The sequence below is a fragment of the Mustela nigripes genome, chromosome 1 (genome assembly GCF_022355385.1).
Source record: "Mustela nigripes isolate SB6536 chromosome 1, MUSNIG.SB6536, whole genome shotgun sequence".
In the NCBI taxonomy this organism is placed as follows: Eukaryota; Metazoa; Chordata; class Mammalia; order Carnivora; family Mustelidae; genus Mustela; species Mustela nigripes.
Genome location: NC_081557.1, coordinates 12,143,455 through 12,160,703, shown reverse-complemented (window position 1 = coordinate 12,160,703; position 17,249 = coordinate 12,143,455). Strand labels below are relative to the sequence as shown.

The 17,249-nt window shown below is 37.0% G+C and overlaps 1 protein-coding gene and 1 pseudogene across 1 annotated transcript; both read left to right on the top strand.

The window, feature by feature from the left end:
• The first annotated feature begins 1,307 nt into the window (after positions 1 to 1,307).
• On the top strand, positions 1,308 to 2,246 carry LOC132009572 (olfactory receptor 5B3-like). Its single transcript, XM_059387616.1, has one exon. The coding sequence runs from the start codon at positions 1,308 to 1,310 to the stop codon at positions 2,244 to 2,246; it is 939 nt and encodes a 312-aa protein (XP_059243599.1).
• A 12,560-nt stretch (positions 2,247 to 14,806) lies between these two features.
• Positions 14,807 to 15,750, top strand: LOC132009556 (olfactory receptor 5B17-like; annotated as a pseudogene).
• Positions 15,751 to 17,249: the final 1,499 nt, after the last annotated feature.

Here is a 17,249-nt window from a genome sequence, read left to right as displayed (position 1 = left end):
CTCTCTCTGCCTGCTGCTCTGCCTACTTGTGATCTCTGTCTGTCAAATAAATAAATAGAATCTTTAAAAAAAAAAAAGGTTTTAAGTAATCTCTACACCCAGTGTGGAGCTAGAACTCACAATCTCAAGAGCTAGGGTTTCAGGCTCTACTGAGCCAGCCAGGCACCCCTCTGTGCATCATAATTTAAATGAACATAATAACAAATCAAACTCATAATGTTCTTGAAAGGATGTGATGAATGTACAGATCTTCTTGTACTTACAATGGGGTTATGTCCCTAGAAACCCATTGAACATTGAAATATCATAAGATGAAAATTCATTTACTACATCTGACCTACTGAACATCATATTTTAGCCTCTCTTACCATAACCATGTTTCCAGCTCTTTTTTTTTTAAAATATTTTTTATTTATTTATTTGACAGAGAGAGATGACAAGCAGGCAGAGAGGCAGGCAGAGAGAGGGGAGGAAGCAGGCTCCCTGACGAGCAGAGAGCCCGATGCGGGGCTCGATCCCAGGACCCTGGGATCATGACCTGAGCCGAAGGCAGCGGCTTAACTCACTGAGCCACCCAGGCGCCCCATCCAGCTCTTAACATTAGTGTACAGTTGGGAAAAAAATCATCTCACACAAGCCTATTTGATAATGATGCAATGACTATCTCAGGAATTTGTTGAATACAGTACTGAAAGTGACACAGTATGACTGAGCTGGTGCAGGATGGTTGCAAAGGTATCAGTTGTTGACCCTCATGACCCTGGCTGACCTGGAGCTGTGACTCTGCTGTGACTCAGGAGCTGTGACCCCTGCTCAGCATCAAAAGAGAAAATTATATTGGTTATTGCTAGCGTAGAAAAAGATCTAAATTCAAAATTTGAGGTATGGCTTCTACTGCATGTGTATCACTTTTGAAACATTGTCGAGTTGAAAAATCATTCAGTCAAATCATCGTAAGTCTGTATACCTATAGTGTCTATGACACTTCCTGGCAAGTCAGCAACATGCAAGTATCTGCTTTTACCAGGCTTGGGAAAAGTGAACTGTATTCCTTTTGCACAAGTCATCTTGATCAAGTTAGTTAATTTTCTACATTTCAGTTTACAAATCTATAAAATTTTAGAATTGAGAAGAAGGTCTCTATTTACAGTTTGTAAATCTACATGTAATTAGTGCATTAACTTTTGTTGTCAAGCTAATGTTTTATCTGGAGGATCTCAAAATACCATATGTACACTTTCCACTGTAAGTTTTTTTGTTTATCAGCCATTTATTTCTTCTTGTAGCATTACTGTTTCTCAACATTGATGGATAACAAGACAGAAGTGACACAGTTCATCCTGCTGGGACTAACCAATGACCCAAAACTGCAGCTTCCCCTCTTCTTAATGTTCACCTTCATCTACCTCATCACTCTGGTTGGGAATTTGGGGATTACCATGCTGATTCTGTTGGACTCCCGTCTCCACATGCCCATGTATTTTTTCCTCAGTAATCTGTCTCTGGTGGACCTTTGTTACTCTACAGCCATCATTCCCACTGTCATGGTTGGATTACTTATAGGAGACCAGGTCATCTCCTACAATGCCTGTGCTGCCCAGATGTTCTTTTTTGCAGCCTTCGCCACTGTGGAAAATTATCTCTTGGCCTCAATGGCCTATGACCGCTATACAGCAGTGTGCAAACCCCTCCATTACACTACCACCATGACGGCAGGTGTGTGTGCTCATTTGGCCATAGGCTGCTATGTCTGTGGTTTCCTGAATGCCTCTATTCAAATTGGAGACACATTTAGTCTCTCTTTCTGTATGAACAATGTAATCCATCACTTTTTCTGTGATATCCCCGCAGTCATGGTTCTTTCTTGTTCTGATAGACATGTCAGTGAGCTGGCTCTTGTTTATGCAACCACTTTCAACATCATTTTTGCTCTCCTGGTTATCTTTGTATCCTATATATTCATATTTATCACCATCCTGAAGATGCACTCATCTTCAGGATATCAGAAGGCGATATCTACCTGTGTCTCCCACCTCACTGCTGTGGCCATCTTCTATGGGACAGTCATCTTCATGTACGTACAGCCCAGCTCCAGCCATTCCATGGACACAGACAAAATGGCATCTGTGTTCTACACAATGGTCATTCCCATGCTGAACCCTGTGGTCTACAGCATGAGGAACAAGGAGGTCAAGAATGCATTCATGAGGACTGTTTTAGAGTCAAAATTATCTCTAGGATTGTGATTTTAACATTATACAATGTACAGTAATCTAGTTACAATAAAAACATAGTGAAATTAAGCTCCCGATGTGGTAATCCTAACTTATTCAAAAGTCTCTTTTCCTGAAAAAAAAAAAAAAAAAGCAATTATGTTTAGAAATATAACCCTGAACAAGAGGTATGGCTAAGATGTCTTGAGGCTTAATTATCAAAAAGTTTATTCAGGATATGGGTTTTATTCCCTTTTCTACATGCATTTTTTTCTGCCACATCAATGCAAAGACACATAAAATAGGGACACAGATGAGACCATGAACAGAAGTGCATGCATGTGCCCATGAGGATATGTACACACTGGAGTAGGAAATTTCCCAGAATTAAATGTAATGTTGTTATTTTTTAATAATAATAATAATTTAAATATTTAATTCATGTATTAAAATAGAAATCTATGTTCAATATTTTTCACCTCTTTAGTTGAATTCTAAAAGTCCTAACTTTTTTCACTCCAGAATGAAAATAATATACTACTCAATGAAAGGATCTGATTTTGGGGACTTCATTTTATTAGGAGATGCATACATACAGCATCTTAAGTGAATTAATATTTCTGTTTCAACTGAGTCATTACATAAAATTAACATGCTCATATTACACTTTTCAAAAGGTAAAAAAAAACAGCTGGAGTATGAGAAGATGGAAGAAGACTAAAAGTACTTTTTAATTTCTTCAGATATTATTACCAATTCTCATACTACTTTTGTTTTAAAGATTTTATTTATTTGTTTGACACGACAGAGAGATCACAAATAGGCAGAGAGCCAGGCAGAGAGAGAGGAGGAAGCAGGCTCCTCACTGTGCATAGGGCCCAATGCAGGACTTGATCCCAGGACCCTGAGATCATGACCTGAGCCAAAGGCAGAGGCTTAATCCACTGAGCCACCCAGGTGCCCCAATTCTCACACTACTTAAAACTCACTGAAAACCAGTAATGTACATTTTGGTTCTGGAAATTTTTTGAAATGATTAATGCTGGCATTTCATGTTTCTTTTGTTGATTTAAATTATTTTTTGTTACCTCTTTGTTCTTTTATCCTACTTCATTCACATGATTTTCTTCCCATTTCTTCACAATCTGACAACTTTAGTCATGTTCCTAATTAGGACATTTGTACTTGCTTTTCTATGTGTAGAATGTTCCTTTACTCCATTAAGGTCATTGCTTAAATGTTACTCTATTACAGAGTGCTTTCCTGACCACCTTTATAAAATAATCCCCTTTTACTCACTAGGTACACTGTGTACACGGTTCTTTCACTCTGTTATTCTTCATGTCCTTAAAAAACTCATATTTTGTATATTTATTTGTTTTCTTGTTTATGACCCATGTCCCCCAACTAGAATTTAAACTCTGTGAAGGCAGTGACTTACATATTTTGTTTACAGCAAAATCCTTAGTACCTAAATTGTCTGTTTCATTGTAGATTCTCAACAAATGAATAAATAAAGTAATTAAGCTTTGAGTACAACGGAATCAGCATGTTGAATCTTTAAACTACTGATAATTATTGCATATTATACACAACATAAACCTTTTATTTATTTTCTTATTTTTTCATTGTTTAAATTTTTTTAATTTAAATTCAATTAGCCAACATATAGTGCATCATTAGTTTGGATGTAGTGTTCAGTGATTCATTAGTTGCATGTAATACCCACTGCTCTTCATCATATTTATTTATTTTTTAATATAAACCTTTTAGATAGATATATACTGCATTCCAAGAAGCATAGCTGATTTGCTGATTTTTCTGCTCTGTTGAAACATTTTTATCTACATTCTCATTCAGTGCTTGCAGTCCAATATTCAGACACAAGGATTTCTTGGATCCCATAATCAACTGAATCATCTAAAACAATCTCATAATTTTTACTTAGCATTGATGCCTCATTAGATGGCAAATAACACATTAAATAAATACTAGTTAGTAAATCATAAAAAGACATCAAATATGAGAATATTTAAGGGTTAGTATCTGATTTTATTTGGAAGTTACTTCATACACATGAAATATTATGAACTGAAATGATTCTGAATATGTCTGTAGAATGTAATCATGGCAATATCTGTCAATAACAAAGATAATGCACATTCAATATGGTAGTATAATACATAATCTTTATGCTTTTAATTTTGATCTCAGAGAGCACTATATACAAAACTTACCTACATAAATGTGTACCCTCATTTAATTTGTCATCTCTAGATAATAGGAGTCTTTAATATTTCAGTATTTGTAAGATTGTGTTTGACTATGCTAAAATTTTTATGCTACTATTTGGGGGCAGTGTAGAATAACACAAATATTCATTTCTATTTTTACGGTGATGTTTTTCCTATTGCAAACATTTTTAATTATTATTTTAAATAATTACTGCATTTTAGAACTATTTGAGAGTTATTGAAAATTTTCAAAATGGTGCAGAATATTTAATGTCCCTGAGGCAGTCTGAATAATGGCCTGCAAAGCGATCTGCATCCTATTTTCTGGGACCTTCCAAGATTACCTTATATGGCCTAAAACAACTATGCAGATGTGATTAACTTTAGGATTTTATCCCAGATTTTCTTCAAGGACCATCAAAGAAATCCTATGTATATATTTTTTAAATTTTTTTAAATTTAATTTATTTATTTGACAGAGATAGATCACAAGTAGGCAGAGAGGCAGGCAGAGAGAGGAGGAAGCAGGCTCCCCACTGAGCAGAGAGCCCGATGTGGGGCTCAATCCCAGGATCCTGAGACCATGACCTGAGCCGAAGGCAGAGGCTTAACCCACTGAGCCACCCAGGCGCCCAAAATCCTATGTATATTTTTAAGAGGAGGTCCAAGAGATATGACCACAGGTAAAAAAAGAGTAGACAGTGTGACTTTGAAAACAGATTGAAGTGATGTGACTACAAATCATGGATGATAGCAGCCACCAGAAGACTGTGATGCAAGAAATGTATTTCTCCTTAGATCCTATGGAGGGAGGATGGTTCTTCTGACACACTGACTTCTGTCCAGGAAAACTGTTTTTGGACTTCTGGTTTCTGAATGAATGAATGAATGAGTGAATGAATGAATATATGAAAGATTGAATACGTCTTGCTTAAGCTTCCAAGTTTCTGTTCATTTGTAACAGCAACCATGGACAACTAATATAACTCTTGCTTGGTTTCCCCTACAATGTAATCTTATTTTAGCTGGGACATCTGTAAAATTAGGAAACCAAGATTGGCACCATATTATTTTCTAAACTTCTTTATTCAGAATTCACTAATAATATCCTTTTCCTCTTCTTGTATTTAGTTGTCATACTTCTTTAATCTCTTGGTCTGTGACAAGTTCTCTGTCTGTGCCTGTTTATATTGACCTTGACAGCTTTGAGGAGTTCTGTTCATTCTATGTCTCATAGAATGTTCTTCGGTATGATCTTTTCTCATAATGAGATTGGAATTATAGTTTTCAGAGGGTACTACCACTAAGGTGAATTGTTCTGGTCACATAATAACAATACCAGCATGAATTGTACCTGATAACATTAACCTTGATCACATGTCCTATGTGGCGTTTGCAAGGTGTCTCTCTGGTAGAGTTATTTTTCTCCCCCTTTTCTAAAATCTATTTTTAAGAAAGAAGTCACAAAATCCTGAATGGAGAGAAATTGGAGAGGAAGACAAACTGTGAGAGACTCTTAATGCCAGGAAACAAACTGAAGGTTGCAGAAAGGCACGGGATGGGGTAACGGCATGATGAGCATTAAGGAGGGCACATGATCTGATGAGCACTGAGTTTATTTACAACTAATGAATCATTGAACACTACATCAAAAACTAACGATGTAATATATGTTGGCTAATTGAATTTAGGTTAAAAAAAAGTAAAAGAAAAAGAAGAAGAAGTGGGTGCCTGGGTGGCTCAGTGGGTTGAGACTCTGCCTTTGGCTCAGTTCATGGTCTCAGGGTGCTGGGATTGAGCCCCACATTGGGGTCTCTGCTGAGCAGAGAGCCTGCTTCCCTCTCTCTCTCTCTGTCTGCAGCTCTACCTACTTGTAATCTCTGTCTCTGTCAAATAAATGAATAAAATCTTTAAAAAATTTTAAAAATCAAGCAAGCAAGCCAGGAAGGAAGGAAGAGAAAAAAAGAAAGACAGAAAGAAAGAGGTATAAAAATCAAGTCCACACTCCAGGTGTTATGGAACTATGCTCCACATTCTGGAAAAGACAATATTTAAATAACTTATTTGGAGTTCCTCTGTTAAAAATATTTGTCTCTTCCCCCTCAATTATTTATTCACTCAATCATTATTTATTGTTCTCATTTATTAATAATAATATTAATATTATTATTAATAATAAGTATATTATTATATATTATGTGTTCTCATTTATTTGTTTTGTATTTTGGGTGACAACCAATACTGGGTTATTTATTTTTGCTCAAATTATTTCACTTTCACCATCTGAAGCTCTTTCAATTGACTCTTGTGTCCCTTTGGCATTGGTTCATTCTTCCATGTATTTTTTTCTCTTTTTTTGCTTTTAAATTTTTTAAAATTTTTTACTTTTTATAAACATATATTTTTATCCCCAGGGGTACAGTCTGTGTACCCAGGTTTACACACTTCACAGCACTCACCATAGCACATACCCTCCCCAATGTCCATAACCCCACCCCCTTCTCCCAACCCTCCTCCCCCGAGCAACCCTCGTTTTTTTTTTTTTTTTTTAATTTATTTTTTATTTATTTTCAGTTCTTCCTTTCTTTATGTACTATATGATGCTTGGGTCTCATCTTCTATTTTCTCTACTCCCATCACAGAATCAACTATTTCTCCTAAGACCTCTTAATTATTTACTAGAGAATGGTATTAAGCTAAGACTTAGAATGGCACCTACATGGCTCAGTTTAGTAAGCAGTGACTCTTGATTTCAGCTCAGGTCATGATCTCAGGGTCGTGGGATTCAGCCCTGTATCAGTCTTCACACTGGGCCCGGACTCTGCTTGAGATTCTCTCTCTCGCTCTAACCCTCCCACTGCTCGCACTCTCTTAAATAAATAAATAAGTCAAGAATTAGATGCTGAGTGTGCTTGCTGATACTGGAGTTTCATTTCTTCTAGGTCTTCTTGTTGACAGAAGCAAGAAGTATATATCTATGTTGTTTGTATACATTCATAATTATATTAGTTTCTCTGCCTATCCATTGTATCTATATTAAACTAAACGTTAGTGCATACTGATGTCTCTGACTCTAATCTACTTCATTCCAAGTTCCCCCTTTCTTATCTGTAATTTCCATTTGTGACAGTGAGAAACTTGGGTCTCAACAATTCCATTCATTAATTTAATTGTGTGACCAGTTTACAAGTAGAGCAGTTCCATAATTGTTAATCCTTACCCCCTTGAGAAACATGTACTATACTAACTACACATGTGCTTTAGCAACCGAAGTACAACATTTTAAAATAGTTTCTTTTATTTTAGCCAAGCACTTCCTTTTTTTTTTAACTAAACATTTATTTTCAGCATAACAGTGTCATTATTTTTTCACCACACCCAGTGCTCCATGCAGTCCGTGCCCTCTATAATACCCACCACCCTGTACCCCAACCTCCCACACCCCCGCCACTTCAAACCCCTCAGATTGTTTTTCAGAGTCCGTAGTCTCTTTCTAATTAACACACTGTTTTCCAGCATCACTTAGGTTAGCTCATTTTTTTCCCTGTCCCCCTTCAGGGAGGTTAAGTCATTGTAGTACATTCACATTTTTTTTTTTTTCACAGCCTTTGTTCACTCCTGGGATTCTCCTGTGCTCCTGGTTGATTTTTTCAATTTATATATATTAAATTTTACTCTTTCCTATGTATAGCTCTATGGGTTTTAACAAATGCAGAGTCATGTATTCATCAGCACAGTACCACAGAGAATATGTGATCATCATAACATTTCCACTTCCATTCCTTTTGTAAACAACTACTCCTACTTCTCCAAGCCTTGGAAATCACTGAGCTTTTTAATTCCCCCTGATTGTATGTTATATGAATGGAATCACACAATATGGAGACTTTGGGAATGAAGAAATAAAAACTGTCTTTGTTCACAGGTGACATGATTGTCTATGTAGAAAATCTGAAAGAATAGACAAAAAAAAAAAATTCTTTGGGGCCTAATTGATTATAGTAAGACTGTACCCTGCAAGGTTAATATATAAAATTCCATCACCTTCCTATATATTGGTAATGAAGAAGTCAAGGTTGAAATTAAAAGCACAAAACCTTTTATTTTAGCTTCCAAAAATGATATACTTAGTTATAAATATGAGAAAATATATGCATGATCTAATGAAGAAAACTATGAAATCCTGATTTTGATGAACGAAACCAAAGAACTAAATAAATGGAAAGATATTCCATTCTCATGGATAGGAAGACTCAATATTGCCAAGATATCATTTCTCCCAACATTATCTATAGACTCTTTACAGTCTCAAATGAAATTATATATATATATGTGTGTATATATATATATATACCATATGATCATATATATATATATATATATATATATATCATATATACCATATGATCTTCATGCTTCAGGGAACTCAGGACCCTGAGATCATGACCTGAGCCGAAGGAACAGGAACTGCCCTGCCTATGGAAAGGAGACACCTACAATCTTGAGGTACATATTAGATGAGGTTCACCAGAAGCAGTCCTCCAGAGTCAATGATTTGAGTTCAAGTACTTCATTTGTGAGTTTGACCACAGCACTCATAGGACAGTAGGTGAGATAAAGAAGGGAAGGAAGCCAATACATGGTCTCAACAGTAAGTAGAAAATGTCTAAAACATGACTCAGGGTTGCAACATGAGGAATCTAGGGTTTTTTGTTTTACTTTTTCTGACTCATGATTATGGCTGTCACCAGCTAAATTCAACGCCCCACACAAAGCCTAAGCATATTATTGCAGTACAGTAAGTCCTTAGTCTAAAAGGTACAGATTCATTTTTTCTTAATAATAACAATAATACGGGGGGTAATGAACACCAGGGCATGTGGGAAAAGCACCATTAGCACTGGTTTCAAAAGGGGAAACTGGAGGAGAGCAGCCCATCAACCTACAGATCTAAACCAAACTTTCCAATTGACTTCTCAGAATTAAGGCAGAATTTAATCTCTGTCTTTCACAGGTGTCATATTTGTGGACTCCTTGTAAACTCAAGAACAGATAACATGGATATTATTTATCAGTTTCTTAAAATTTGTAACATTTAGCTATAGCACCAGAGAAAATAGAAAAGAGAAAAACACAATAAAAATGTGGTAGATAAAAACCAAAACTAATTTCCAGAAATGGGGATAAAATGTTTATCAGAGGGAATATAGTTGATGGTGTTACAAGATTTGTATGGTGATACATGATGGCTACACATGTGGTGAACATAGTGTAATGAAGACAGTTGTCAAATCATTATGTTGTACACCTGAAACTAACGTGGTGTGTTAACTATACTTCAATAAAAAGAAATACATTTGAAGTGGCAGGGGTGGGGGGGGGGAGGTTGGGGAAACCAGATGGTGGGTATTACAGAGGGCATGGATTGCATGGAGCACTGGGTGTGGTGGGAAAATAATGAATACTGTTATGCTGAAAATAAATAAAAAAGAAATTTTAAAAAAAGAAATACATTTCAAATACCAAAAATAAAAATAATTTTAAATGATTAATCAAAATTACTCAAGGTATGGAAAAGTCACATTAATTTTTTTAATTTTTTATTTTTTATAAACATATTTTTTAATTTTTAATTTTTTATAAACATATATTTTTATCCCCAGGGGTACAGGTCTGTGAATCACCAGGTTTACATACTTCACAGCACTCACCAAAGCACATACCCTCCCCAATGTCCATAACCCCACCCCCCTTCTCCCAACCCCCCTCCCCCCAGCAACCCTCAGTTTGTTTTGTGAGATTAAGAGTCACTTATGGTTTGTCTCCCTCCCAATCCCATCTTGTTTCATTGATTCTTCTCCTACCCACTTAAGCCTCCATGTTGCATCACCACTTCCTCATATCAGGGAGATCATATGATAGTTGTCTTTCTCTGCTTGACTTATTTCGCTAAGCATGATACGCTCTAGTTCCATCCATGTTGTTGCAAATGGCAAGATTTCATTTCTTTTGATGGCTGCATAGTATTCCATTGTGTATATATACCACATCTTCTTGATCCATTCATCTGTTGATGGACATCTAGGTTCTTTCCATAGTTTGGCTATTGTGGACATTGCTGCTATAAACATTCGGGTGCATGTGTCCCTTTGGATCACTACATTTGTATCTTTAGGGTAAATACCCAATAGTGCAATTGCTGGGTCATAGGGCAGTTCTATTTTCAACATTTTGAGGAACCTCCATGCTGTTTTCCAGAGTGGCTGCACCAGCTTGCATTCCCACCAACAGTGTAGGAGGGTTCCCCTTTCTCCGCATCCTCGCCAGCATCTGTCATTTCCTGACTTGTTGATTTTAGCCATTCTGACTGGTGTGAGGTGATATCTCATTGTGGTTTTGATTTGTATTTCCCTGATGCCAAGTGATATGGAGCACTGGAAAAGTCACGTTAATTTTTTAAGTGAGAGAGGGGAGAGAAAAGAGAATTAGAGTGCAAATATATGTATGTGCTACACAACATAACAAATTATGTCTCTACACACAGCTTGTTTCTTCCATATGTAAGTACAATGAAAGGAATTAATTGCCCTCATGGGGGTTCAGTTTCCCCAGAGAATTCCATTCCTGTACAATTTTCTCCTTGTTCTTGTTCATTAGGCGCTGAAATCCCATCGTGATTCTGTATGACATTATTTAAAAGAAACAGACGTTGAGCAGAGCTCATTTTGTTCATCATTTATTGAACTAAAAGCTAACCTTGTAGACACCAGCTTCTGTCCAAACTGGGTATTTGCAGTGAGTCTTCAATGACAGGCAGGGAAGACATCCTGAAATAAGAATTAAACTCACTCATGTTGAAAAGTTAAGCTCTTACTAAGGGCTTACATCTGCCCTTATTTGCTTGTCACAAATACAATTCTAGAAAGTCTGTGGTAAGATAATTTCATTATATCCTTATCATAAATAAGGAAATTGAGATCAGTAGGAGGTAAATCATATTCTGATTACTTCAAAAAAATCCATGGTAGATGCACTACTTAAATACAGGTTTCTTAGGAAGGCCTATATTAATTATCCTTTCTTCGTATCTTCATGCTTCAGGGAACTCAGAATGTCTTGACCAGAACATGAGACAGAATTTCTCTGACATTACATTCTTCTAGGGCTGAATTTCTGATTGCAGACTCACAATTCAGCACTGTCTTTCCTTTCTTTTCAAGAGCAAGGTGAGTTTCTAGATTCAGTCTACACTTGCAGTGAAAGCTGTAATTGATGCAGAAGCAGCGGGGTGTCTACATCTTCTGTGAGTTTTTGAGCTCCTATCTGGTTGTTTGAACACTATTTCTGAATATTGGCATAAGTACAGGAGTAATCAAGAAAGTGCAGAGGAATATTTCTGCAATTCCACGTTGCCTTTCTTAAGAGGTTAAGAAAACCCTGTGATAGACAGTACTCTGATTGGGTAGGTGTTAAATAAGTCCTATTTACTGTGTGTTTTGTCACTGAGGGGATAGCTAACCAAACACGGTGAAATGACAGTTTCTTCCTTTCCAGAAAGATGATCAGGAAGCTACTAAGACCCTTCCATATTTTTCACTATTATTTACCTACAACCATGCTGTCTTGGTGATCACAGCTTTGTAGTAAAGCTTGCTACTCCATTTTTACCTGTTCATCTAGAAAATCTGACAATACAATGATTAAAGCTACAGGAATTAAGATCAGTTAGACAGTTATATCTAAGATATAGATATACCTATCTATATCTTAACTGTCTCATACGAGGTGTAGAATTTTAAGAAGACACATAACTTCTCAACTCCTCATTTTCTTAGCAGTAAATAAGGCTATTTGTATGAGTATGTGTGTGTGTGTACGCCCGTGTGTGTACATACCCAATTTATGTCTCTTCCTATTCTGCTCTATTTATCATCATGAACATGATCATTATCATAATCATCAGTATCATCTATCAGTATCATCTTTTTTTTTAAAGATTTTATTTATTTATTTGAGAGAGAGACAGTGAGAGAGAACATGAGCAAGGAGGTCAGAGGGAGAAGCAGACTCCCCGTGGAGCTGGGAGCCCGATGTGGGACTCGATCCTGGGACTCCAGGATCATGACCTGAGCTGAAGGCAGTCGTCCAACCAACTGAGCCACCCAGGCGCCCCTATCAGTATCATCTATTATCCATATTATTTGTCTCTGGGTCTATGAGACCAGCTACACATAAGCAGGAATTTTAAGCTGTTGCTAACCTCAGGAGAGCTAATAGTCATCATAGAACACAGAAAATGATATATATGTGTTATCATAATAAAATATTATGTAAATGAGGTGTTGACAAACATAAAAACTTTAAGGTGAAGACATGAAAAAGAATGTGTTTAGGACCCAGGAGGGAGATGGTAAAGAATAGCAGTTACCAAAGAATGCATGTCTTTCACAAAGCTTCAATTAAAAATATAAAGATTTGTGATTTTTCTCATGAATAGATCTGCACATTAGCATCAACCACCATGCCATGAATTTTCACCCCTCAATATCTGTGATCCAGCTCAGTGTTAATAAGAATGACAATAAGAATGAGTCTCCGATAGAAGGGTAAGGTAAAACATGGATCTCAAGAAAAAAGTTAAGAAAAGGAAATTTTGAAGATTTCTGGATTCTCATACAAAATGATTGACACAGCCATGAGCAGAGAGTGAAAAATAAGGTAAAAACAAAACATCTGCATGGACAGCATATACAAAAAGGCAAATCAAAGGTTAAGACCAACAGACTTAAAACCCAGTCCCCTAGAGAGAAGGGGGTTGGGGTAAATTGGAAGGGGAGGTGAACCATGAGAGACTATGGACTCTGAAAAACAATCTGAGGGGTTTGAAGTGGTCGGGGGGGTGGGAGGTCGGGTACCAGGTGGTGGGTATTATAGAGGGCACGGATTGCATGGAGCACTGGGTGTGGTGAAAAAATAATGATACTGTTATGCTGAAAATAAATAAATGAAAAATAAAACCCAGTCCCCTATATCTGCCACCTGACTTTCCTTTTTTTTTTTTTTTTTTTAAGATTTTATTCATTTATTTGACAGAGAGAGATCACAAGCAGGCAGAGAAGCAGGCAGAGAGAGAGAGAGAGGAGGAAGCAGGCTCCCCGCCAAGCAGAGAGCCTGATGCGGGACTCGACCCCAGGACCCTGAGATCATGACCTGAGCTGAAGGCAGTGGCTTAACCCACTGAGCCACCCAGGCACCCCCACCTGACTTTCCTAAACAAACATAGAGACCATTGTTCTAAGCTGATAATATTATAGTTATTAGTCTTAAGGACTGTGCTTGGCACCCTCATTAATTTAAATTCAATTAGCTAACATAGCACATCATTAGTATTTACTAATTCCTTTTATACATTATTTATTTAAATTCTTACAATAATCCCTTGAAGTAGGTCCCAACAACACTCACTTTGCTGGTATATAGAGACTTAAAGAAGTTAGGACAAATGTCTCCCAGTCATAAATGGTAGGGGTGATATGTGACTGCATACACATGGTTCTCAGAGACCAAACCTTTACATCCAATGCTATACCTTCTGTTCAGAATTGGTTTTGTTGATTGCACATGGCTCTCGTGCTGCATTTAGCCCTCTGTATCTACTATGCATTTATTTCTAAATTATGTTTAACTATGCTACTCCATGCATTAAGTTCAATACAATACACAGGTAAGTGTAAATTGAACAAAATTAGAGTCAATTAATAATTAACAACACTAATGTTGGGAACACTTTTGATTGTTTCTAAAGCTTGTCTTTGTTCATTAATACCTACTTAAACTTAAATAAATTACTTGATCTCTCAGTTACCAAATTATTAGATATCTATAGGGGAGGAATAGCTAATCAATCTAATAGGACTGATGAGAGAGTTAAATGAATATATACATATAGAGCACCTGGCAATTGAGCATTGTAGAATTGTCAGCTATTATACTTAAAAGGTATGATATAGGATATCGATTAATTCCAGGCATGTGAAATTGGACAACTCATTAGCCTTTCCTGCAACTCAGTTTACCCATATACAAAATCATATACATACGGTTATACACACTATACATAATCTAGAAGTTGGGAAGATGATACGTAAAAGCTTATTTATCAAAAAGCTTATTACTCTAAAGAGAGTTGTCACTAAATTGGGTTGCCATGACATGTTTCAGATATGGAGAATATTGAAGAACAAATTATTGCTCTAATAAAATAATGCTCGTACATTTCCATTTCTGTGCAACTAGTTTCATTCAACATTGTGTTCCTTTCATTGCCATAGAACATCTTGTGATATGCAGACCAGTTCCATGAAGAATAACACAGAGGTAAAAGAATTCATCCTGCTGGGACTAACCAATGCCCCAGAGCTGCAGGGTCCTCTCTTTCTAATGTTTACCCTCCTCTACCTTGTCACTCTGATTGGGAACCTGGAGATGATCATGCTGATCCTGCTGGACTCTTGTCTGCACATTCCCATGTACTTCTTCCTCAGTAACCTGTCTCTGGTGGACTTTTGTTACCCCTCAACAGTCACTCCCAAGGTCATGGCTGGATTACTTATAGGAGATAAGGTCATCTCCTACAATGCATGTGCTGCACAGATGTTCTTTTTTGTACTCTTCCCAACTGTGGAAAGTTACTGTTAGCTTCAATGGCCTATGACCTCTACGCAGCAGTGTGTAAACCCCTCAATTACACCACCACCATGACGACAGGTGTGTGTGCTCGTCTGGCCATAGGCTCTTACGTCTTTGCTCTTCTAACTGCTGCTATTGATATTGGAGACACATTCAGTCTCTCTTTCTGTATGTCCAATGTGGTTCATCACTTTTTCTGTGATATTCCAGCAGTCATGACTCTGACTTGCTCAGATAAAGACATTAATGAGTTGATTCTTGTGCTTATTTCAAGTTTTAATATCTTTTTTGCCCTTCTTATAATCTTGATTTCCTACCTGTTCATATTTATCACTGTTTTTGAAGATACAGTCAGGTGAGGGATACCAGAAGGCTTTATATACCTGTGTTTCTCACCTTGTTGCAGTTTCTATATTTTATGGGACAGTCATCATCATGTATATACAGCCAAGTTCCAGTCATTCCATGGACACAGACAAAATGGCATCTGTGTTTTATACTATGGTCATCCCCATGCTGAACCCTATGGTACACAGCTTAAGGAAAAAGAGGTCAAGAATGCATTCAAGAAGTTTGTTGAGAAGGCAAAATATTCTCTAGGTTTAGTTTTCTAGTGATCCAGAATCCACAAAAGTTATTTCGTCCCACTTATATCCACTCCATGTCATAACTCAATGTTCATAGCCATATAGGGTATTAAAACATATCAGTCACTCGAATGTTATTCATTACTTCAATTTTGTATCAGAACCAAGCATCCAAAATGCAGAAAAAATATGATAATTTTTAAATCAAAACAGTTTATGAATAAACCTTCTTTGTTACTATTGTGTTGGACATAGTTTTTTCCTTGATATACTTCAGTAATGGTAAGAAAAAATAATGGGTAAGAAAAAAAAAACACTTAAGAGATTGGACCAGGTAGTAAAGAAAACAGTGGATAATGGAGTTTTCCCCAGAAAGAAAAATTAGGGTCTTATAAAGAAATATATCCCATCACCCAGGTAGAGGGACATTGGTAATGTCAGTTCCATAAGTTTTCTTTTTTTTTTTTTTTTTTTTTTAAATTTTTTATTTTTTATAAACATATATTTTTATCCCCAGGGGTACAGGTCTGTGAATCACCAGGCTTACACACTTCACAGCACTCACCAAAGCACATACCCTCCCCAATGTCCATAATCCCACCCCCTTCTCCCTAACCCCCTCCCCCCAGCAACCCTCAGTTTGTTTTGTGAGATTAAGAGTCACTTATGGTTTGTCTCCCTCCCAATCCCATCTTGTTTCATTTATTCTTCTCCTACCCACTTAAGCCACCATGTTGCATCACCACTTCCTCATATCAGGGAGATCATATGATAGTTGTCTTTCTCTGATTGACTTATTTCGCTAAGCATGATACGCTCTAGTTCCATCCATGTTGTCGCAAATGGCAAGATTTCATTTCTCTTGATGGCTGCATAGATGTGGTATATATACCACATCTTCTTGATCCATTCATCTGTTGATGGACATCTAGGTTCTTTCCATAGTTTGGCTATTGTAGACATTGCTGCTATAAACATTCGGGTGCATGTGCCCCTTTGGATCACTACATTTGTATCTTTAGGGTAAATACCCAATAGTGCAATTGCTGGGTCATAGGGCAGTTCTATTTTCAACATTTTGAGGAACCTCCATGCTGTTTTCCAGAGTGGTTGCACCAGCTTGCATTCCCACCAACAGTGTAGGAGGGTTCCCCTTTCTCCACATCCTCGCCAGCATCTGTCATTTCCTGACTTGTTGATTTTAGCCATTCTGACTGGTGTGAGGTGATATCTCATTGTGGTTTTGATTTGTATTTCCCTGATGCCGAGTGATATGGAGCACTTTTTCATGTGTCTGTTGGCCATCTGGAAGTCTTCTTTGCAGAAATGTCTGTTCATGTCCTCTGCCCATTTCTTGATTGGATTATTTGTTCTTTGGGTGTTGAGTTTGCTAAGTTCTTTATAGATTCTGGACACTAGTCCTTTATCTGATATGTCGTTTGCAAATATCTTCTCCCATTCTGTCAGTTGTCTTTTGATTTTGTTAACTGTTTCCGTTGCTGTGCAAAAGCTTTTGATCTTGATGA